This window comes from Monodelphis domestica, chromosome 7 (genome assembly GCF_027887165.1).
Source record: "Monodelphis domestica isolate mMonDom1 chromosome 7, mMonDom1.pri, whole genome shotgun sequence".
Taxonomy (NCBI): domain Eukaryota; kingdom Metazoa; phylum Chordata; class Mammalia; order Didelphimorphia; family Didelphidae; genus Monodelphis; species Monodelphis domestica.
In genome coordinates this window covers 97,347,817-97,373,365 of record NC_077233.1, presented here as the reverse complement: position 1 = coordinate 97,373,365, position 25,549 = coordinate 97,347,817, and the positions used below count along the sequence as shown (strand labels likewise).

General features: G+C 36.8%; 1 protein-coding gene across 3 annotated transcripts in view; it reads left to right on the top strand.

The window, feature by feature from the left end:
* CCDC12 (coiled-coil domain containing 12) overlaps positions 1–25,549 on the top strand; it is a 92,341-nt gene that overhangs the window by 51,591 nt on the left and 15,201 nt on the right. For all 3 annotated transcript variants that reach the window (XR_008913492.1, XM_016424336.2, XM_056805187.1), the window contains exons 2-3: positions 164–237; positions 23,978–24,057. Coding sequence is in view for 2 of the 3 variants with exons in the window: in XM_016424336.2 (XP_016279822.1) it covers positions 164–237; positions 23,978–24,057 (154 nt within the window). In the remaining variant the exon portion in view is untranslated. The remainder of the gene's footprint in view (positions 1–163; positions 238–23,977; positions 24,058–25,549) is intronic.

The window sequence follows — 25,549 nt, the reverse complement described above, 5'->3', positions numbered from 1 at the left end:
AAAGCCAGCATCTTTCATTATTTTATTATATAGACTTAGTGAACAACTTTACTAAATTCTGAAAAGTGTTTTCAGTTTATCTGTAATATGCCTGTTTTGATCTGTTGTTATTCCATAGACAAAGGTTAAACTTAGTGTAGGTTTTTCCTTTATCATTTTGCAGAATAAGGAAGATGAGGAACCAAAAAATAAACACTTCAAAGAAGAAGAAGAAGGAGGAGGAGGTGAGAAACACAGGTAAAATCTTTTTTTTTGTTTGATTCTTTGTGATTTAAAAATGCATTATTGCTTGGTAACCTATTGTGTAATGTGAGATTTAAAATGGTTGAGGTCTTAAACTATAGTGATTAAAATAGTGGAAGATATAAATTGTGATAGATATAAGAGAGGGTGAGTAAATTTGACTGCAGAAATATGTTTCACTACAGTGTCTTGGGTTTTAAAATCAAATATAAGGTGGTCGCCAGGGACATATTCCCAATTATTCAAATACCCAAGTCAATTGGGTTTTATAGAGATTTTAATTAACAATACAATGAGTAATCAAAGAAAGAGAGAGAGAGTAAGAAAGGAATAAGTATGAAGGGCCTCAAGCCAATATGGCCTAGACCTGAATCTTAAAAGAGAAATCAGTCAGTTTTTTAGCACTCACCACAAGGTCTGACTAAACAAGGATTCTAGTAACACCAGGCCAGCGTCCTTCCTCAAAGAGTCTTCCAGCCAGAGAGTGTTTCAAAGGGCCTCTCTCAAGAGCCTCTAGAGCTCCTACCCCAGAGGGACAGAGCCCCTCAGAGGAGCTCCTCAAGGAGCTCTCCTTCAGAATGAGAGTCAGAAATCGAGATCCTTTTTTTGAATGAGATCCAAGCTCTTATTTTTAAGGGCAAAATTTCCTCTATCACCTCCCCTAAGTCCTTACATCTACCAATCACTGTAGATGTTTCTAAAGGACCGCCCATTTTGAATTCACAGCTGAGTAGTTTTTAATCTCTTTAGTAAGTCAGAAAAAAATGCTGCTGTGTCCACAAATTTCATTAAGAAAAAACCTTAGAATAAGTTATCACCCTTTTAGGTTTAAGTAGTTTACAAGTTGCCCCACCTTTATAGGTACTTAGTATCCCATTGTATCAATTCTAAAACAGTCATGACTCAAAGAACTTCCTGTCCCTTCCATAAGCATGGATCAAAGTACTTTCATTGTTTAGCAAACAGTTTTCTGTCCTAAAGCAGTTTTAAGTAGGGTGGAGCAGGGACACTCCCATAGCTAGGAGCCCCCACACTCAAGTAGAGTTCTCACCATCTGTTAGGGAATTTTTTTAAGTAGAAGATTCCCCAATGGGGGAAACCCCTAACATTCATAAGTCTGAGAAATTTTGAGGTTTACAGTAACCAGGGGCAAATCATTCAGACAGTTTAAGGCAGCCTACTAAATGTTCTCCTTCCCATATGCAGCAGTATTAGAAAGAGTACTGGAATGGAAATCTGTATGCCTGGGTTCTAATCTTTGTCATGCCATTAATGAATTGTGTGACCTTGAGCAAACAACTTCATTTTCATTTTTCTGGTCCTTAGAGCAAATGATCTGAAAGGGAACTTCATTTCTAATATTCGTTGGTGGTAGATGTGATAGCAGTGGCCTGAAGGGCACTACCCGTTTAGGGGATTTGATTTTCCTTTTTTTTAATTGAATTAATTTAATTTAGTTAATTAAATTAATTGATTTAGAATATTTTTTCATGGTCATATGATTCGTGTTCTTTCCTTCCCCTCTTCCCTCCCGTAGCCTATGAGCAATTCTACTGCATTTTGCATGTATCATTGATCAAGACCTGTTTCCATATTATTAATGTTTGTAATAGGATGATTGTTTAGAGTCTGCATCCTCAATCAAATTTTTTTTTCTTCTGTGTTTCTACTCCCACAGTTCTTTCTCTGGATGTGGATAGTGTTCTTTCTCATAAGTCCCTCAGAATTGTCCTGGATCTTTGCATTGCTGCTAGTACAGAAGTCCATTACATTCGATTGTACCACAGTGTATCAGTCTCTGTGTACAATGTTCTCCTGGTTCTGCTCCTTTCACTCTGCATCAATTTCTGGAGGTCGTTCCTGTTCCCATGGAATTCCTCCAGTTCATTATTCCTTTCAGCACAATAGTATTCCATCACCAACAGATACCACAATTTGCTCAGTCATTCCCCAATCAATGAATACCCCCTCATTTTCCACTTTTTTTTGCCAACACAAAGAGCGTGTCTATAAATATTTTTGTACAGGTCTTTTTCCTTGTTATCTCTTTGGGGGTACAAACCCAGCAGTGTTATGGCTGAATCAGAGGGCAGGCAGGCATTTAAAGCCCTTTGGGCATAATTCCAAATTGCCTTCTAGAATGGTTGGATCAATTCACAACTCTACCAGTAGTGTATTAGTGTCCCAATTTTGCCACATCCTCTCCAAAATTTATTACTTTTCCTTTGCTGTCATTAGTCAGCCTGTTAGGTGTGAGGTGATACCTTAGAGTTGTTTTGATTTGCATTTCTCGAATTATGAGAGATGTAGAGCACTTTTTCATGTGCTTATTGATAGTTTTGATTTCTTTATCTGAAAATTGCCTATCCTTGTCCATTTATCAATTGGGGAATGCCTTGATTTTTTTTTTTTGTACAATTGATTTAGTTCTTTATAAAAGACTTTCTATTTTTACTTTTTTTCCCCTAGACCTGACCCAGTTTCTCCATGCTCTGGGCTTCTGTGTTTTCCAGTTTGCATGGCTGATTTCACATTTTAGTATCCCTAAGGAAAATTTTGTCTGTTTCTCCCTTCTCTTTCAGGTAGAAAGAATAACAATAGCTGCCACTTACATAGGACCATCTGGATAAAAAGTGCTTTCACAAATGTATAGTTTGATGCCACATTGCTGTCAAGTAGGTAGGACAAATGTTATTCTCCCCATTTTATAGATGATGAAACAAGCTCAGAGATAAGACCCACATCACAGCTACTTAATGATAGAGGCAGGATTTGAACCTATGTCTTTAGACTTGAAACACATTCCCTTTTCTATTTCATAACTATTGCCATCAGAATTATGAAGATATATATCTGTATCTTTAACAATACTACTAAAATTCAGCAATTCTTTATTATATTAAGCCAGATTTTTGGCTCAATGTAAGATATATCTTCCTAATGAAGCTTTCTAGAAGTAGAATGAACTGCTTTAGGGATTCACCATTTCCCCATGCCATTAATAAAAAAAAATGGACACTTTAAAGAACTATTTAAGTTTACAAGGTGTTTTATGTGTACATATGTTATATCTATATCTATACACACACACACACACACACACACACACACACACACACACACACACATATATACACACACACCAAAACACATTTTGCCCCCAGCCACACCCATGCATACAGAAAAAAATCTCACTAAGTCTGACAGGAACCTGGGAGGTAGCTATTTCAGGGAATTTATCTTCATTTTCCTTTTACCTTACATTCTGTCTTAGTATGATTTCTAAGACAGAAGAGTGGTAAGGCCTAGGCAGTTGTGGTTAAGTGACTTGTCCAGGATCACACACCTAGGAAATGTCTGAGGTCAGATTTGAACCTAGGCCTTATGCTCTTTTCATTGCTACCAAACTTTTCCTTTTATCTTCATTTTTTAGAAATGTATTTAATAGAAGGTGACACTTAGGCTAAATCATTTGCACATGGTCACACAGGGAATCAGTGCTAATGGCAGGGTTTGTACCTAGATTTTTCTGTTTCCAAATGCAGCACAAGATCTGAAATTGGGTTGTGGGGTGTTCTTTTTTTTTTAATTTTTTTTTAAATTTAAATTTAAAGTTTTTATTATTAAACATTATTTTATTTGGTCATTTCCAAACATTGGAACAATGATAGAGTATCTATTCTAGTATAATAAAGGACAATAATAAACATTTTTGAGTGGTCTCTTATGGTTCTCACAGAACCACATAGATATAACTGGTTTATTTGTTCCTTTAAATATGGCTACAGAGACTTATGTTGCTTTCCCATAAGAGAGACTAGAGGCAAGAACAATTGGCAACAAGAAGTCTAAACAGATAAAAGTCTAAAAAAGCATGAGAGACGTGGACCATTTAATTATCATGGGACAAAACACCTACTTATCTTGACAGCATATTATTATTAAGTCTGCAGAGTACTATTTTGATGCCAACTTGTGGTATGGTGGTAACTGGGTTTTCAAAGTCTATATCCTTTAGAGTGCAACCTCTGACAGACTCTTGTCTTGCTATAAATATAAAGAAAAGCCTTAAGTATTATCCTGGCTACTGACTGTCTTGATTTTTGATTAACCAACTTAGATAAATATGGAGAGGTCCATCACTGATGGCAACTTATTCTCTGACCATGGTAACTCATGAAACAAAGGAAAATACAAAATGGTCCATAGTCCTTTGTATCCCCCTTTCATTTCTGTGGTGATAGTGTCAGAATGGTAGAAAAGGTGACTAAAGATACTAAGACTCAAATGGTTTATAGACTATTTATATTTATAAACCTTTACTCAGCTCTTGGTCCTTGAAATGTAAGATCCTTATCCAGTGACTTGGTAGGCATACTACCAGGGGGATCATAATATTCTATCTTTACCTTCTCATTGTAAGTGAAACTAGAAGACAAAAAGATGTTACAGCTAATTTGGAAGACTGGCGTATAGGTTTTCCTTAGTGAAGCAAATAGAGTTGGAGTTGTTTTTATTATGCTTCCCAAAGACAAGGAACATAATTTCACGGGACATTTGATCGTCTCGTATTGTGTTGCTTATGCTAAGTACTTGAGGAGAAGCCACTATGAAAATAACTGGAGCTTATGTGTCATACATGTTTTAGAGGATCAGGAGATAGAGAAGTTCTATGAAGAATTTGATAAAAAACCAAGTGAAATCAATAGATACTTAGATTCGTAATGACTAAAGTACAAAGGTGGGAATAGAGGACAGCTGAAAATATGATTCAGGACTAAAGACCTTACAAAATAATTAGAAGGCATTTGAAAACTCTCAGCATTATTAGGTATGAAGGAGGCCTAATGAGTTTACCCAGTCCATCTTTCTCAAGAATTGGAAAGATTTGTTAATATAAAAATTAGGGAGACTTTCTATAGATTTTAATGTTTTTTTAATAGAAAGGTAAGGATGAGAGGTGAGAGAGGAAATAGAAAGACTGCCCCGATTTAGTGTCTTCATTTAGCTGGCTGTTCTGTAGCAGCAATAAGAGCCCCATGTCAGTTCATAGGAGAAAGTAGAGAGACTGTAGACTGCTCTGACCTAGGTTTATTTAACTTTCTCTCTGTCCACTGAGTCACACATCAAGCCTTATGAGCCATCTGTGGCCCTTTTCCTTTGCTTGAGCCACTCACCCTTTGCTTGAGGGACACTCACCCTGCCTCATCCCCTACCTTAATTGCTGGCTTTTCCACTGACCCCATGGGGTGATAGTTTAGATTCTATCCTTGTATTCAAGGTCCCCTTAATAATTTCCTTCACATAGATTGAATGAGCCCAATATAACCCAAGTAGATTAGGGTTAAAAGATTTTTTAAAAATAAATTTTAATATCATCATAGTTTTTCTCCATATTCTCCCTCCCCCTCTGAGAGCCACACTATTTAAAAAAGTTGTATTTTTTAATGACCCCCACCCTAGAAAAAGAAGCAACCTAATCAAACAATACATTGAAAAAGTCATAAAATATGTGTAATGTGTAACGCTTATAGTCCTTTCAGTCATGCTTGATCTTTAGAATGTTATTACATTCATTTTTTATTTTTTTAGTGTGTGGTTGTAGTCATCATGTGTTATTTTCTTGGCTCTATTGACTATACTCTATATGTATTCATGTAAATTTTTCCATGCTTCTCTGTATTCATCACATACATAATTTCTTACAACACAGTAATGTTCCATCACATTCCTGTTACACAATTTGTTTAGTCATTTCTCAGTTGATGGGTATCTACTTTATTTTTAATTCTTTTCTATCTCAAAGAATGCTGTTATTTTGGTAAATATGGTGTAACTATAATGTCTTCCTTAGGTTATGAGCCTAGTAATGGAATCTTTGGTTCAAAGGATATTTGCATAATTCCAAATTGCTTTCCATAAGGGTTGTACCATTTCACAGCTTCATCAACAATATATTAGTCTGAAAGGCAGCTAGGTGGCACAACGGATAGAGCACCAGGCCTGGAGATGGGGGGTGCTGGGTTCAAATTTGGCCTCAAGATGCTTCCTGATTGTGTTATCCTGGGCAAGCTACTTGACTCCCTATCCCTTGCTGCCTTTTTATCTTAAAATTGTTTCTAAGATAGAAGGTAAGGATTTAAAAAAACAAAACAAAACAACCTCCCCTCAATAGAGTATGCCTATACTAACCCCTCTACCATTACCATTCATAGGGTTGGGTTTTTTGTTTTTTTTAAATCCTTACCTTCTGTCTTAGACTCAATGCCAAGAATCAGTTCCAGGGCAGAAGAGTAGTAAGGGCTAGGTAGCTGTGGTTAAGTGACGTGCTCAGAGTCACACAGAAGGAACTGTATGAGGCCACATTTGAACTTAGCACCTCTCATCTTCAGGCTTGGTGTGCTCTCTCTACTAAGTCACTAGCTGCCCCTTATTCATATGGTTTTAAAGATCTCCATAGGAAATTACATAAATCTCTCTCATTCATCTTTTCCCAGGCCCCTCCTAGGCTTTGTATCTCCTGTGTATTAATTTGGTATGGTATTTTATTTTAAGAAGCTTATAGAGTTACTGATTTTGTCAGATCAAAGGGAATCAATACAGTAATAAATACCTAATTAGGGCTCATAGAATCACAAATATGGAAAGTAGCTTAATTCTTTTCTGTTTTCCCTTTCCTCTTACTATTTAAAAATTTCTCTAGGAATTCCTATTTAGGTAATATTGATTTAGATAGGAATGACGAGTGGTCATAGCCCTATTCAGATTCCCAGGACTCCTGCTAAAGGGAACCCTTAATACTTGTATTGTTCTTTAGTAAAACAGCCTAGCATTGACTCACATTCTCTTCATGAACTTCAGTTTCCTTATCTGTAAAATTAGGGGATTGATTTTAGGACTATAAAATCTCTTTCAACTCAAGAACCTGTGATTCCATAAGTCTTGCTTATATTTGTTCCCATACTAACTAGTCCTGCCTTCAGCCAGACAGCATCAGCCCCAATTCAGGTAGCTGGGAAAAGGTCATTTAAAATAACCAAGGAAGCATCAAAGAAAGTTCCATTCCAGAAGAACCTTCCAATAATAAATCATAGTTTTAGTTTTTTAAAAATAGCCAAGGAAAGGAGATGATTCCATTTTCCTGTCATCATGGGGTGATAATTTCTGCCCTTTTTGGATCACTTTAACATCCCACCATTTTTATGAAGCTTTCCTTGGGCTTCAATTTCCTTGGGCTAATCACTTCTTCTTCTAAACTCTATTATATTTACAGTTAGTGCTACCCAATTTAGCATTTACTTTGCTTTCAGTGTCATCTTAACTAAGTATGCTCTTGTGCCTGTCATTTTCCAAAACTTACCATAGTAGAAGGAATCTAGTAGTACTTCAGTAAATAATTGATTCAGCAACACTTGTGACTGATTTCAATATGGAGGAACTGTGGAAGTCTTTGAGGAGGAATGATTTCAGTTGAGCTTTAATGGATGAATAGGAATTCAACAGGCAAAGTTGTGTGTGTGATTAAAGGAACAAAGACAAAAATTTGCATGTTTTGGAGAAGCAGAGAATAGTTGAGTTTGGTGGGCTTATTTTTTAGGTGAAATCTGAACTTGAGATTTTCTTCATTGATTCCATTTTCCAGTTATTTTTATCATTTTTCAAATCATTTTTCTTTTGAATCAACTCCTTAAATTATTTAACCTTGTAATAGACAAAGTGAGTGTTGATTTATGTAGTCAGGGACTAACTTTTATGACTTCCAACATGTTTATTCAGTTCTATGATCATCTTTTATTGTATTTTAAATTTTTATTTTTTTACATGATTCATATTGTTTCCTGCCCCTCTTTCTTCCTCCTTCCCAGAGTTGACAAGCAATTCCACTGGGTTATACATGTATTATATGATCAACTTAAAAAAAATGTTATTGATGACTTTTGTTTTCACATCTCAAGTATTTCTGAATATATTCTCCCCCCTCTCCAAAAGAAAAACAGTTAAATAAAAACAATGACAGTGAGCAACCACATTTGAGAAATGCATGCAGCATCCTACACCAATATTCCTTCCCTCTTTGCAAGATGGGAGGTACTTCCTCATTTCTTTTTCTGCTTTATGATTGGTTATTATAATGAAATGGCTTAGGGCTTGTTTTAATGTTCCCTTTGTTTATTGTAGTCATGTGTGCTTTTTATTTTTTTTTCTGCTTTCTTGACTCTACTTAATCTTCCCAGGTTTTTAAAATTCCTTAGATCATTGTTTCTTAAGTTGAAAAAATATTCCATTCTACTCATATACCGCTCTTTAGCCATCTATGGGTACCACTTTATTTCCAGATTTTTGCTTCCTTAAATAGGTTTGTCTTTACTCCTAAAATATTATGCTCTTGGGTTCAGTACATTGTGTGTTTTGGCCATTTTCAGAAATTCTAACCTCAATTCTCTGTTATTTTTTTCCCTTTCCTGTCATTCTACCATGCACCAGGGTCCTCTAACATGGCATTAGGCTTATTTCTCCCTGCTTACATACTTTTGGGTGCTCACCACTTCCCTTAACAGAAGGCACACTAGAAAGGTAGATGTGTTTATAGTGTTACTGGTTGGGCCAAAGAGCACAGATGAGTCCTAACAGATGGGAAATGAGCCCTTACAGAAAGGCAAAGACAAGGAGGCCAGTAAATTATGAATAAGATATGATTTCTTTTCCAGCCTTGTGCCATTTGAAACCTTGTCTGTGTGGATGTAGGACAGGTAATAAATACCAAAGGGCTCTAACTTCAAAGTGACATAGATATGAGAGTTGAGGGTCTTTTTATTTCTAGGTGATCCTATAGCCATATTCATTATGTTTGCATTTTGAAGTCTAATCTCTTTTCCTTGACTATGAAAACAGAAAGTGTTGTGGCTTGGGTCTCTTGTCTTGCTTCTTTACATATTTAAATATGTTTCTCATATAATTATTAACTTCTGCATACATCATTTTCCCCCCTCTAAAGTGCTTTATAAATCTTAGCTAACTAATCCTATTCACATTGCTTTATACTTAGTGAAGGGGAGAGGAAGGGAAAGGTCTGACTACTAAACCAGTTTTATAAATGAGGAACAGAGAAAACATGGCAATTGGAGGAGTTGGAGCTATGGCCAAAACTCAAAGCTATATATTGGCAGACCTCTTTGACCACTGGGGAGGGTGTTCATTGTGAATAGAGTAAAATCACTCTGGTTATTTTTGTGGAAAAGTTAGGAAAGGCTCATCCCCCATCTCCATTTTCTTTTTGGTGTCACCTGTCGATAACATCCCATCCCCTGAGAGTGTATGTACATGGTATCAAGGTCCACATGTCATTTTGCATTGCAAATTAGATCAGAAATCTATCTTGGAATTTGCCATACAAATTCAACTAGAGTGGGGTGGAGATATGAGGAATTATTAGTTTCTTGGAGGCATTTGTTATTATTTCTACTATAAAACAAATACTGTTAATAATTTTCATTATAGAAAGATTCTCTGCAGGATTTATGTATATTTGGAGATATGGTAGAGAGGATGCCTTAAGTATGAGTTGGGTTAGATGAATCTTGAGGTCTTTTTTCAATTCAAAAATTCAGTGATTCTGAGGTGTTAAATGACATCTGAAATCTGAATTATTAACAATTAGAACAAGTACCTAGTGTATGGTACAGAGATACTCACCAAGCTTGGTGTCTGCCCTATTTGTATGCAGGTATATTATTTTACTACTCCCTCCACCCCACCACTACCCTTCTTTCCCCTCAAAGCTTCAGGATGCCTGTTTATTCCTTACCACTTCTGACTGACTGGATAGGTTGTTGGGAAGTAGCAGACCAAGTATTATTTCTTCTGGCTCTGGGAAAAAGTATGGTATTTCAAAATAAACCATTTCTTCAGATCATTGGGACATTTAGGATTGTTAGGTAGAGATTATGGAAGGCAGAGTTGGGGCTTTATTTCATTTGATTCCTTCACTTCACCCTTAGGTTGTCAGTTTGTGTATGTGTATGTGTGTGTAGGGGTAAGGGTGATTGCCTTTGTTTCTGCTGATTATCAGCAATGATCTGAGCTGTGCTTATGAAGAATGTGCCTGCATCCAGGGATTTAATAGTTAGGATTGACCTTTTTGGGGAAATACATTTCCTTCCAGGCCAACATTGTATAACCACATCACACAGAAAGAATTTGAATTCTAAGGATCCTCAAGCTATCCCTACAAAAGCCACTTTTTTCTTTTTCTTTTACCGTTACCTCAACTATACCTTTTCCTATTGTGTTTTAGATTATAGCTTTATACTGATGGTTTCTGTAGCCCTCTTACTTTTTCCCTTTCTCCCCTAGTAATCAACTTTGCTTCATTGTTTCTAAGCTTTCTTGTTACAAGAAGTTTCTGAAAGCCCACAATTAATATAAAAAAATACTGTGGCATTTACAGTTAGAGCTGTCTAATCCTCTTATGGCATATAGCTTTACACTTGTCTATGCATTATGGAATACCTTCCCTTCAGGGAATCTTTGTTATGGCTATTATTTGCTCTGGGCCTTAGTTTTCTCATCTATTAAAGGAAAGGGTTAGGCTACATCAGTGATGGCAAACCTTTTAGAAACTGAGTACCCAAACTGCAACCCTCACGCTGCAATTGAGTCCCCACCTTACCCCACACAGAGGAGGGAGATAGTGCTCTTATTGGGTTGCTGGGCAGAGGGGCAGGTCATGTGATAAATGCCCTCAGGCATGCACATGGAAAGGGGGAAGGGAACAACCCCCTCTGGCACGCATGCCAAGGGTTCATCAACACAGGATTAAGGTTTCCACCACCTTTAACATTCTGTGATTCTGATTTTTATCTTTGTGGGTTATGGACTCTGATGGGGAGGGCAGCTCAACCTGTGCTTAAACAAGCAGCCCATGGATTATAATTAATCCTCTTCTCTTTATTTCAGCACTTAGTCATTTCCTTATAATTACAATTCAGTATTGGGCTGTGTCTGTAAAGAATTTGTGACTTGGTATGATCAAGCTGACAGTGGACCCATGCAGGGGCAGATCAAGTAGCAGGGGTATTGCTTCAAACCTAGTCCAGGTTCTGGGAGTTCATTCCATTGATGGCTCAACTCTGCTGCCTGTAAGCAGAGGGGCTTCATTCAAGCATGACTACTTTTCTTGCCCCCACAGAAAAGTCATAGAGTTCTTTCCTACCACTTCAGTTGCTTATCTCCAGTAGCTCTTTCAAAGCCTGTTTTTCTTATGGATTTCCCCCTTCTCTCTTGTCTTACCATTCTAGAAGAATGATACTGAACCTAGGGCTCTTCAGGTTAGACCTAGGACAATGGCTTCACATACTAAATTGGATGTCATTTGCTATAGGACAGATTGTGGCATTTGCCTTTTTATTGGTAACACTAAAGTCTCTCTACCAGTTCTATCCAAGCACATGACTACCTTTTCTGAAAAGACTCCACCCTCAAGTTTCACTTGAGGCACATTAATTGCCAATTCCATATCACTTAGAGCCAGCCCAACTCTGCCCAAATTTCTAAATTCTGTAAGGTGTTAATTACCTGATACTTTTCTCATTTGCACGTTCAAACTCAAGAGGATGGTGTTCTTGGTACAGTAGCAGTTTCAGCTATTTATCCCATGTGGCTATATTTGTGACCGCGAAAATATGGGTTTCAAGACTGTGAATTGCCCAAACTGTAAAGATAATTTTTTAGCATCTTGATTTTATATAAAAAATGAGTGGTCACCATGGGAAAAATTCCCAAATATGAAATACCCAATTCAGCTAGGGTTTATGGAGATTTTAATTAATATAAATGAAGGAATTAAGGAAAGGGAAAGAGACAAGTAAGAGGAAATAGTAGGAAAAGGCTAGGGCCTCAGCCACTGGCCTAGGCCTTTCTCTTTAAGAGAGAAACTAAGTCAGGCTTTAATCACTCACCACAAGATCTTTCCAAGCAAAACTCTAGTGTTCAGAGACCCAGCAGCCTCCTCTGACTCCTGACCTCCAATTCAGCTACCAAAGCTGAACTACCTTGAACTGGTTCAGACAGCTCCTTTTAAAGAGAAATTTCTTTTGTCACCTCCCCTACATTTTCATGTCTACCAATCACAATAGACACTTTTCCTAGGGCAGCCCATTCTTAGTTTTTAGTTCTCACCTTCTCTGGGTATATTATATCTTCTGAGTACTTCACACCTCTTTGTTAAGCTTGCCCCTTGCAAGTTGCCTGACCTTTTAGTGATTAATTTGACCTTCATAGGTACTTAGCCCCTTTTGTATTAGATCTAAAAATAGACCTAGCTTAAGGTTCTAGCTTCACTATAAGTATGAGTTAGGGACTTTTACATTGTTCAGTAAGGAGTTTATAACTTTATCTTCCCCTAAAGTATGCCTAAGTATGGGAGGAGTAATTTTAAAGTTCCCAATACATTCCTGACCAAGTACCTCCATTGTTTAAATGGGGAATAACCTTAACCATAACCTTAAGATAATGTTCCAAGGTAGAGTCTGAGAAAATTTAAGATTCACATATTTCAGTAGTTGTGAGACTTGGATGACAGCTTGGTATACTGGAATCATTCTTAACTTTTATAGTAAAAATTGGTCATTTCTCACTTCTGAATATTCTGGATCACATGACATGTGATTTGATGCTTTTGAAAATAAGAGGGGTAGATTTAGGGGTTAGGGGAGATAGTCTGAGTAGCAGCTTGTCTTTTTTTCCTGGTCATACATAATAAATCTTATCAACAAATATGAGAAAGGAAGTACATATCAGAAAAAGAAAAAACATTAATGCTTAATCAAGATACAGAAGAAAAGTTCTGGCCTGAGAATCTGTACACATGGTTCTAGTCCTTGTTCTTTCTACCCCTGAGATCTGGAAAAAATGAGTGAGCCATTAAACAAACCTAAGTCAAAGTACTCCCTGGGAGCAGAACCACTCCTCAGGGGCAGACCACACTGTATTTCTGTTGTTGCCCTGTACTACACTCATAAGAAAAAGATCACTTGGCTGTCTAGGGGAATATTAAAGGGGGGAAAAGTTACTAGAGAATATCCAAAGTTCAGACTGAGGAGTGTGCAGTTAGGAGCAGTTAGTTCCTTGACTGCCTTTGTGATAAAAAACAAAATAAAACCCTTATCTTTTGTCTCACAATCAATATTAAGTATTGGTTCCAAGGCAGAAGAGCGGTAAGGGCTAGGCACTTGGGTTAAGTGACTTGCTCAAGGTCTCACAGTTGGGTGATTTTTTTTTCTTTTTAATACCAGCTGTTGGCACCTCTTCCTTATTATCTTTCTGCCTTCCTCTTTAGTTTTCGTTAGTCCCAAAGAATCTTCAATAACTTGGGCTATAGTTGATAATAAAAAAAATTTGGGAAAGGGGAAAGGGACATATAATAAAATTTGTTTTAGGTTGAGTTTGAAATGCTAGCAAAACAGTGAAGTGACCTTTAAATTATTTGGACTAGAAGAATTAGAAATGAGAGGAAACTAGTATGTAAGAGGACATTTTAGTTGCTTTCTAATTTTAGTTTGCCCTTCAACACTTTCTGTTGGAGAATGTCATATAGCCTTTTTTGATTTCTTTTCTTTTTTTTTTTTTAGGAATCCTTGGCATGGTTATGTACAGTTAGTGGGGAATGGGGTGTTGAGTCCCTTAAATAGTACCTTTTAATCACTTTTATCATCTGTTTTATTATACAGTTTTAGAATCATAAATATGCTAGTACTCACAGGGACATTAAAAACTTTCAAGTCTAGTTCCTTAATTTCACAGGTGAGGAAATTGAGATCTAGGGAAGAGAGGTCATTTCCCTAAGGTCATGCAGGGCTAGTTGGTGGCAAATATTAAAATTAGAACCCAGGTTTCCTGATTCCGAATATTTTTCCTACTATATGAACTATTTGCTATTTCTCTGAAATCCTGTTTTTGATCACTGACTAAGGTAGTGGTTGCATATAGTGATACTGAGATTGCCAGTTGCTGACATTGGGATAGAAGATTTTTGTTGTTTTTTTTTTTAAAGGGAGGAATGGGCCTTCAGTATGCTGCTTATTGCCTTTGGGGATTTCCCATACCACAAGCATTCTGGGCAGGGAGGGAGTATATAAGAGCAGTCAATCCTAGTGCCAGATGAAATCTCCCTGCTTCCAAAACTCTGTTTGCTTGGGTTGGAGATTAACTAGTAGTTATTGTCAGGCTGTTGGGAGGCCTTTGTTGTGATAGGACCTGTACATTCTCTCATAAACTTACCAGTGTAGTCTGAGAGATAGCATCTTTTGATTTGGGTATTGGAAAATGAGGCATTAACGTCAGCTGCACAGCTATAGTCAAATGGAGGATCAGGACTGTGATCCAGCAGAAGTTGATGAGAGGGTATGATTAGAGCTCTGGTGATAGACGTGGCTAGACCTTGCTGCATATGTTTCAGTCCAGAAAAGAAACCATAACTGTCCCTGTTCGCAGCTACTGAGTCACCCACTTTTGGGAATTACCAGGAATATTTGTAAGTCTAATTCTTGATCACCAGCACAATTTATTTAGGATTTACTGGGGTAGAGAACTGTACCAAACAGTATAATAAGAAAGTATTTAAAAAATATACTGAAAGAAAATTCAAACCATTCCTATGCTGAAAGAATTTACAGTGATTCAGACAGTGAAATGAAGAATAATGACAATACATATTAGAAGAAAGCACCTATTTTGCCCTGTTTTTCTCTTTTTCTTGGACCTACTGAATTTTGTACATAGCTCTGCCTCTGTGCTCTCCTGTTCTGGCCTTGGAAATAGGAACAGAATGAAGTTAATTCTTACTACTTGGCTTTTCTTCTTGTATATACTCACTTTGTATGTGTCAGATAGGTGAGACACCCATATATTAAAGCTGTTGTTATGTTTTGTAGATTAGTTTAAATCTTTTTCTCCTACTGAATAATATCCAGTGTAGTTTTGACCTTTCCCAATTGGGATAGCCTCTGTGGGTTTTAGTATCCCAAAGCAGAGCTATTTGTGGAATATATCTTACTCCCCAGGGGCTGGAACATTCATTGATGAGCTGTTTCTTGTTTCTGTTATTGGCAATTGCCAATAATAGTAAGAGCACCAAATGGAGGCCCCTATTACACTCTCTTAGCAAATACGACTCTTCAGCTCAATAACATTCTGCTTTTAAGGTGTTAACACAGAATCTCAGAAGCCAATTAGTTCAATGTGTACCTGAATAGAAGTCTATTCTTATAGCATCTCTTTCAAAAGGGCATTCAACCTTTAAAGGAAGGCAACAGCCAATTCTACTTTGAGACAGCTTGGATACACCTTTATAATAGTTAGAAAATTAGGGGATTAGGAACCATAGGGGAATGGGAGTAGAATTTGGGGAGTAAGATACTTGACTGATTTTCCTGAAGTAACCATCCACTATATCAGATAACTTGACTCATTTAAAGCTAAACCTTATTATTTATATTTAGTCCTTATTACTCTTTCCCTCTGAGATAACAGAAATTGCAAAATGACTTCTTTTCCTGTTTTTTTAATTTTATCTTCCTATTTTAGTTTATCTTTCTATATAAGTATTGTATTGTGCTGGATGGGAGTGAGAAAGGATAAAAGTCAAAGGATAGGATTGGAGGGTATTAAAACTTGTCATTTACAAACAAGAAAGACTGCCTATCTCTGGTAGTCCATAGAGAAAGTAAAAAGGGTATTGTTCATCTCCTCTTTGTTATCTGGTCACAGGAAGGATGATTAAAAGAAACAACTTATCTAAAATATTATTTTTTACAATGTGATTTCTGTATAAATTGGCTTATCTCTCTTACTTTTAAAATTGCTTTGTAAATTTTATCTTTTCCTACTCACTTGAGCTATGAAAAGGCCTAGAGGAGAGCTCATGAAAACCACACTAGCTTGTTGCCAAAATGACTGATGTTTCTAGAGAGCTTGATGTTTCTAGGGGCTTGTTCTGACTTAGGGGTTTCTGTCTGTGCAGAGAGGAGGAAGTCTGGGAAGGTGCACAATGCTTTGGAGTAAACATTGATTATTTGGGGTGTGGAGCTTTTTTCATCAAGGTTGAGCAGTTGTGTGAGAAGAGTCAGAGAACTAAGGAAGTATAACTTTGGGTTATTGAGATGAAACCATAACTTGTATTTTAAAATTTTCCTTGTAGGTATGCATGTGCCTTTTTCTGGCACATTTGTCCTCAGATTCTACCTTTGAAAGACAGAGCCACAAAAAGACACAAAAAGAGTGTGAAAAAGGTTGTGCTTCCCCTTGTGGTGGGGGCATATGAAGGAGAGGCATATTGGGAGAAGGGAGATTCTAAAAAAAATTGTGAACCAAACCATTGTAAATACATTTATATGAAAATGTTAATCTATTACATAGAGCTTGTTTAAAAAAATATAAATTAAACCCAGTAGTGTCAATACTGCCCTGTTTGTGTCCTCTTCTGAATTTCCTTCTGCTGTCTTCTGTTTCAAAAACAGATTTTATTGATACATTTTGCTTTTTATCAATCCCATACCAAAAGGATTTTTTAAAGAAACAGAGGAAGAAAAAAAATTAGTAAAAGCAATTAATATATTTTTAAAAATCTGGTGTGCAATATTTCACACCTGTGAACTTCTCATCTATTCAGAGGAGTGAGAAGAAGGAATTTTTTCATATTTCTTTTTTGATCCACGCTTTTCTTAAATTTTCAAAATTAATTTTTGTTTCATGGTGGTTATTGTGGTTAGTCATTGTCGATGTTCTTTTCTTGGCTTTTCTTGTTTTGCATTAATTCATGGAAGTCTTTCTGAATTTTTCTGAATTATTTTATGTTTGCCACTTCTCACAGCATATTTATATTTCATTACATTCATGTACCATTTATTTAGCGATTCCCCAATTGATGAGCGTCAACTTTGTTTTCAGTTCTTAAGTCACAAAAAGTGCTGATTTGAATATTTAGTTGTATAGAAGGTCTTTCTTTTTGTTAGTGACTTCCTTGAATATATAATGAACAGAGGAGTAACTGGGTTAAAAATCATGGACATTGGGGATGGAGCCAAGATGATAGAGAAGGTACAAGAACCTCTTTGATTTCCTAACAAATTATCCTCCAAAAAGCAATTATATAATTCCTCAGAATGAATTCTGGAGCTGCATAACCCACAAAAAGACAATCCTGATACAAATTTTCATCTCCAAACAACTTAGAAGACCAAAAGAAAAGATCTAGGGCACCAGAGTAGAGGTAGAGCATAGCATGCTAATGCAACAGGTTGTGAGTACAACTGAAGCAGCAACCAAGGCCTCTGGAACTCTCAGCCACAGATGGCAAAAGGCATTGGACAATTGCTTAGAAGGAGATTATAGGAGTCCCTTTGCTGGCTCCAGGTTGTCGTATTGCCCATACACAAAATCAGGTTATAGCCCTGGGGCATGGTTTTGGGGGTGAGGAGGAACACCAGTATACACTAGTACTTGCTGCCACAGGGGAGCAGGGGCTCTGGTTAAAGTTCCAAACAATAAAAGAATGCTTGGGGTTACTTCACAGACCAGAGCACAGACCATGAGAATATTAAACATACGTCTCGAATCCTGGAAGAACTGAAAGCAGATTGATCTCCAGAACTAGCTCAGGAGGCAGCTATACAAAGGACCTGAAGAACTGAACTTTAATGGTTCTTTAAACGAAAAGAAAAGAAAAAGACAGGAAAATGAGCAAACAAATTAAAAAAACACCATGGAAAATTATTTTAGTAATAGGGTAGACTCAAACTTAGAAGGAGACAACCAAGTCAATACTACTGCATCCAAAACTTCTAAGGAAAATATGAATTGCTCTCAAGGCCAAAAAGAATTAATGGAGGAACTAAAAAACAATTTAAAAAATGAATAATAGAGATAAAAGAACAATTGAGACATGAAATGAGAATAATACAGGAAAAACATGAAAAAAGAGCCACCAGGAGGAATAAAGGAGGCACAAAAAGACATTGAAGAAATTAATACCTTAATAAACAGAATAGGCCAACTAGTGAAAAAAGTCCCCCAAATCCAAAAAGAACTCCTTAAAAAAGTAAAATTGTCTAAATGGAAAAAGATATACAAAAAATGCACTGGAGAAAAAAAAAACACCTTTTGAAAGACAGAACTGGCCCTTTGGAAAAAGAGGTACACAAATTCACTGAGGAAAAGAACTCTTTACAAAGTAAAATTGGCCAACTGGAAAAAGTTGGTACAAAAGTTTACTCAAGAAAATCATGCTTTAAAAATGAGAATTGGGCAAATGGAAGCTAATTATTCCATGAGACAGAAACAGTCAAAGTCTAAAGAATGAAAAAAAAAACAGAAAAAAAGTGAAATATCTCATTAGAAAAACAATTGACCTGGAAAAAAAATCCAGGAAATATAATTTAAGAGTTATTGGACTACCTGAAAGCCATGTTCAAAAGAGGAGATTAGACATCATCTTTCAAGAAATCATCAAGGAAAACTACCCTGATATTCTAGAACCAGAGGACAAAATAGAAATTGAAAGAATCCACTGTCACTCCCTAAAAGAGATCTCCATAAAACTACCAAAAAGAATCAGTTCAAATATTGTGGAGTCATATACAGGAAAACAGAACTTAAAAGGTTCTATATCAAAGGGTCAGAGGGGAAGGAATATGATATTCCAGAGTACAAAGGAGCTAGGACTTCAACCCAGAATCACTTAACTAGCAAAACTGAGCATAATCCCTCAGGGGGAAAAATGGGTATTCAGTGAAATAGAGGACTTTAAAACATTTTTGCTGAAAATACCAGAGCTGAATGGAAAATTTGACTCTCAAATATGAAACTCAAGGGAATCATAAAAAGGTAAATAGGAAAGAGAAATCAAAAGACTTTCAATAAGGTTAAACTGTATATATCCCTACATGGGAAAATGATTCTTGTAATGCCAAAGAACTTTCTCATTATTAGGGCATTTGGAAGGAGTATACCGAGACAGAGGGTGATGGTATGAGAGAAATGCATTGGGAGGAGTGGGAAGGGGAATATAGAATGGGGTAAATTATTGCTCATAAAAGAGGCAATGGAAAGGAAAGTGGGGAAGAGAGCATGTGAACCTTACTCATCAAAATTGGCTCAAAGAGGGAAAAATATACATAATCAATTGGGTTTAGTTTTAGACCATACAGGAAAGTAAGAGAGGAAGGGGATCAGAGAATGGGGGAGGAGTTGATAGCAAAGAGGGCAAATTGGTGAAGTTGGAGGTCAGAAACCAAACACAATAAATAGGAGGGAAAATAATACGTAGTAATCATAATGGTGCAAAAATTTCTTACAAGTCTAATAGACTTCATTTCTCAAATACCTAGAGAAATGAATTGAATATATGTCATACTCCAGTTGATAAATGGTCAAAGGATATGAACAGACAGTTCTCAAAGAAATTAAAGCTCTCCATAGTCATGCAAAAAATGCTCTAAATCACTATTAATTAGAGAAATTCAAATTAAAACAACCCTGAGATACTACTTTTCAGATTGAATATTATAACAGAAAAGGAAAATGACAAAACTTGGAGGTGATTGGGAAAGCTGGGACACAAATGCATTGTTGGGGAAGTTGTGAACTGATTTAGTCATCCAGGATAGCAATTTGAACTTGCATCTAGAGGGCTACAAAATAGTACATACCCTTTGACTAGGCAATACCATTACTAAGTTTGTATCCCAAAGAGATAAACAACCAAAAAGGGGAAGGATCTATGGGTACAAAGATATTTAATGCTCTTTTTTAGGTGGGGCAAAGATTTGGAAAGTGAAGGAAACTCATCAATTGGGGGATGGCTGAGTAAGTTATACTGTATATGATAGTAGTAGAATACTTTGTGCTTTAAGAAATTATAGCAGGCGGGCCAGCTGGGTAGCTCAGTGGATTAAGAGCCAGGCCTAGAGACGGGAAGTCCTAGGTTCAAATCTGGCCTCAGACACTTCCCAGCTGTGTGACCCTGGGCAAGTCACTTAACTCCCATTGCCTAACCCTCACCACTCTTTTGCCTTGGAACCAATACACAGTACTGATTCCAAGATGGAAGGTAAGGGTTTTTAAAAAAGAAAGAAATTATAGCAGGAGGAGTTCAGAAAAACCAAGAAAGATTTAACATGAACTGAAGCCGAATAAAATAAGCAGAAGCAGGAGATCATTCAATGACAGGAATATTTTACAGTGAACAACTGCCCTCACACACTTCCTAGATGTGTGCTTCTAGGCAAGTTGCTTAACCCCCATTCTTCATCCCCTCTTCTGTCTTGGAACTGATTACTTATACAAATTCTAAGACAGGAGGTAAGAATAAAAAAAAATAGTAAGTATAGTGTCAAAGAAATACATTTTAAATGTGCATCCCATTCTGCACATTTCATCACCAGTCTTCTGGATTTTGATTAGTCTTTGCATGGCTTAGAATAATTATGTCTAAAAATGTTTTTTTTTTCATTCTCAACTTTACATACACTGAAAACCCTTATTTTCAGGTAGAACAAGGGAAAAAAAGTGCATTTCCAACCATCTATATACATATACAAAGTAGAGCAGAAAATAATTACATGTGAAATGTCAATCTGAGTTATATAAAGCTTGTTTTTTAAAAGTGTGTGTAAATTCTTCATGTTACTTTCAAAGCTATCCTGTTTTTGTTTTCTTCAGAATTCCTGTTCTTTTCTGTACATTAAAAAATGCTGAAATGCTACCTCAACTGCCAGTGCCCTACCCCCACAAAACATGTCTTCTCTTTATCTTATGTATTACATGTATTTATATATGTGCATGTTTTCTTCCTTCCTCAATTAGAATGTGAGCTCCTTGAAAGCAAAGGCAAATTCATTTTTGCCATTATTTTTTAGACCTAGTATAGGGCCTGGGATACACAGTCAGCACTTAATACATGTTTATTGATTAATTGACCTGTCACTTCAGACTCCATTTGTTGAAAACTTATGACTCCTACCCAATGGTTAAGGGTAGGTAGGTAGGTTTTCCAGGATGATATTGGGCACATAGTGGACAAAGCTAGGATTCAGAGTTGGGATATTTTTTGAACACCACCGTCTCAGATCAGGGCTGGGTAGTGCCTGTTTGTGGTTTGATTTATAGAGTGCCTTGCCCATTGGGTGGCTTCTCAGGAAATACTGTGTCAGCAGTGTAGGAGAAGGCTTAAAAATAATACAAACCAGAGGGTGTGGTGTGATCAACGACTTCTTAGTTCCTCTGACTGAGCATTCAGTAGAATGAACCAAAGCGTGTTTTGTGCAGCAGTACCTATTGGTCATTTAGGAATCCATTTTGTAATTATTAATGGAATGTTATGAATACCTGTGTGCATGTGTGCACAAATCCTTTTTGAGGAAAGCAGCAACAAAAGTGGCAGTTTGATCAAAAAGTTGAGGGAAATAATAAACATGAAGAAAATGGAAAATATTGGAAGACATATTCTGATATCAGATAGGAAAAAGACGCTATTATAATTTGGCATTTATGAGGCATTTCCAGATTGACTTCTAGAAAATCATGAGGAACAGGTGGTAATAATAATAACTGATGTTTATAGAGTACCTTAAAGTTTGTGATGTTTCACATATATTACCTCATTTCATTGTCATAGTACCTCTGTATGAACTAAGTACAATTACTAAGTGAGAAGTTTGAGAAATAGCTAAGAATCATTGGTAGGTAATAGAAATATTTTGTCTATTTCCCAGATATTATAATAGAACTGTATACTGTAGAATTAGAGAATCTGTGATAGGACTTTAGAATTCAATTACTTCAGCCCACTCATTTTATAGATCAAGCAACTGAGACTTAGAGAAGTTATTAGTGATGGTTACCTAAGGTCACATAGCTAGAGTCAGATCTGGGACTAGAATCTTGCTGTCTTGGCACTCGCGCCAATGTTCTTCCCATTATAGCACACCATTAAAACACAACATTTCTAGCTTTCTTCAAGAAGGCTTCAACACCATAAGAGAGGAAATGTGGGGTAGATCAGGAGGAAATGGGGACTTTCCTATTGAGGAAGAAGCTTCTTTTGGAGGATTCAGGATTTGGATGTAGAACAAGTTTTTCACTTTTTCGATGAGGAAGATCTGATGATCTCCCTAAGCTCTCACAAGTACTAGGTTAGAAACCCACATCCTCTGATTCCAAATCCATTTCTTTTTATGCTCTCCCACAGCTTTCTATGATTTAGTATACATTATGTAGCCTCTTTGCCCCTCTGCTTTCTGGAACCATTTTGAATCAACGAGCATATAAATTTCTAGAAGCTTTGTCTCCTTGTATGTCTATATTTGTGCCCCTGACTTGGGTCAGCAGAAATAGCATTCGGTTGCAGACTTTGTGCTTCCAGGGGTTCCAGAGAACAGTTTTCATTCATTTGGTATAAACAGCAGTGACTATATTTTATTTCATTTCATTTCATTTCATTTTTTGAAAATTTTATTTAATGTCAATTTAGAACATTTTCCTTTGGTTATAAGAATCATATTCCCTCCCTTCCCCCTCCCCTTCCCCCTTCCTGTAGTTGACACAATTCCACTGGATTTTACTTGTGACTGTATTTTAAAAGTCACCCTGATTGAGAGTTTTCATCCTGAAAAAACCCTCACTTGAGCTTTTCATTTCAGCTAACTATTGTCCTATATCTCTTCTGCCCTTTGTAGCTAAACTGTAAAGGTCATCTACAATGGGTACCTCTACATACTCTCCTCTCACTTTTCTTAACTCCTTATAATCTGACTTTTGACATCCTTTGAGTACTTTGCCTCTATCTTATTGAAGATCTTTCCCTGCTAAGTCCTAGCCTTGGAATACTCCCACCATCAGCCATTGTCTCAGGTTCCTTTTGGTGATTGCCTGATTAGGTCATAGTTAAGGATTTAGTGATCCTCAAAGGAGAAGTTACTGTGTGATGGTGATAGAAAGTGATCTTGGAAATGACAAATTAGTCTATTTCATTCATTTGTTTAGTCCAATTTTTTTTCATAGTTATTGAAAAAGGTAAACCTCAATCCATATGCCTTTTTCCTTGTCAGGTAAACCTCTCTTTTTGCACAGGTGATCCTTTTCTATTTAATCTTCACCAGTAGACTGCCCTCTCTGTTATTCTCTCTCACTTTCCTTCAATCTTTCTCTCTCTATTGGCTGCCTCTACTGCCTACAAATATGCCCATGTCTTTTCACCCTTCCTCCCCCAAATTCTCCCTTAATCTATCCATCTCTACTAATGTTCCTATCTCTCCTTTCTTTTAGAAAGCCTTCTACAACAGCTACTTCTGCTTCCTTCCCTTTTACTCTTGTAACTACAGTCTGGCTTCTGACCTCACTAAAACTCTCTAAAGTCAGTAGTGGTTTCTGAATTGTCAGATCTAATGGACTTTTCTCAATCCTCATCTTTTTTTTTTTACTTCACTGCAGCGTTTAATATTATTGATCACCTTGTCTTTTTGAAATTTTAATTCCTTTAGGTTTCAGTGACACTACTGTCTTCCTGGCTATTTTCCTACTTCTCTGACTGCTCCTTCTTGGTCCCTTTGACTGACTCTTCATGCTGGTCATAACTTATAATAATTGGTGTTTCTCAGGGCTTTGACTTCTAGATTCTGGAGCTTTTATAAAAGAATACTAAATATTTTAACTTAGTCTTTCTTTCTGATTGATTCCACAGGGAACTCAAATTACGGAACTATGTCCCTGAAGATGAAGAGCTAAAGAAGAGGAAGGTACCTCAGGCTAAACCAGCATCAGGTAGGGGGTTGGAGATAAGGGATAAATGGGATTGATATAAGAAAAGAAAGGATAGGGGAAAGGGGCTCTACAACATTGCTGCAGTCTGTTTGGGGAAAGTTAGCCCTTTCCCTTTTGTATTTCCATTGTTTAGCATAATACTGGTACATAATAGGTATGTAACAAATGTTTATTTACTCCCTGACTTGAGAAATTTGGTCTATAGAAGGATCTACTATTATATTTAGCTAGTCCCATGAACAACTTAAAATATATAGCCAAGATTAGATGGGAACAAGTTTTAGCAGGTCCCCTTCTCCTGTTTCTTTCACTTTATTGATAAAACTTAAAAATGCACATTACAAGTTAGTTAATAGTAAAATAGAACTCACAGTCTGATAAGGAGGTAACTTGCAAGCAACCGTGTACAACTAAGATATGTCCAGGATAGATGGGAGATAATCCCAAAGAAGGATTTAAAGGAAGCCAGGAAGTGGAGATAAAGGAGAGAGTTTTAGACAGTGAGGGGCAGTGAATGAAAATATAGGAAGTCAAGAGATGGAATGTCATGCCCTCTGTTTTCTCAGCAACCGGTCAGGTTTCTAGTGTTACTGCAGCCCCTTTTTGTTGGTGCAATGCATTCCTTCAAGCATTGATCCTAAGCTTGATGAGGAGGAGGAGGAGGAAGAGGAAGATATTAACAACAATAACAATGGGAAGACAAATGGTGGGCCTAGATAAATTGTAATATATTATCAGTGATGACATGAAAAAAAATTGTAAAAGATGTGTCAGAACTTCAAAAATTAACCCCTCACTAAAGTCTCTCATTTTCCTGAATTATGTTCTCCAGGCCCAGACCTAGCAGCTCCTGACCTAAGCCCAAGCATATGTCACCTAATCAAAATGTACTGTGAGCTTAGCATAACAAAAATTGCATGTGTACACTCAGGGTGAGCTCTGTTGCTATCATTCTGTTACTATAAAAACCACTGACCAGAACTACAACTCAGACAAACCATGTCAGCTTTGAGTAATGAAAAACACCTTTAGGAACCATATCCCAGTTAAAATGGCTCTTTCATCAATTGACTTTCAATCACCAAACAAAACTAACCATCCTCCTCTTTGATATTGAACAAATCCTAAGAACAGACTCTTTAATGTTAGATAAACTGTGACAAGGAAATCACTTTAAAAGACTGATATATATTAATTTAAGGTCGCCAAGGAATTCAGCTATGTAATTCCTAAATGAAAACTCAAGTCAGCAGTCAACCTTTCATGGAGTTTAATTACCAACAGGAGGAAGAAAGGTATTTGGGGGGGGGGGGAAGAGAAGGGAATAGGGCTTAAATACCCCCTCTGTTTAGGCTGGGCCAAAAGGCCCAAGCCCTTAGATAGCTGAGGCAAAGAAAAGAGATCAGTCCCTATCACTCACGTGACCAAAATGGAGAAACAGTCTCAGCGGCCTCCACCTCCAGCCTCCTTCAGAGCAAAACTTCTCAGAGCA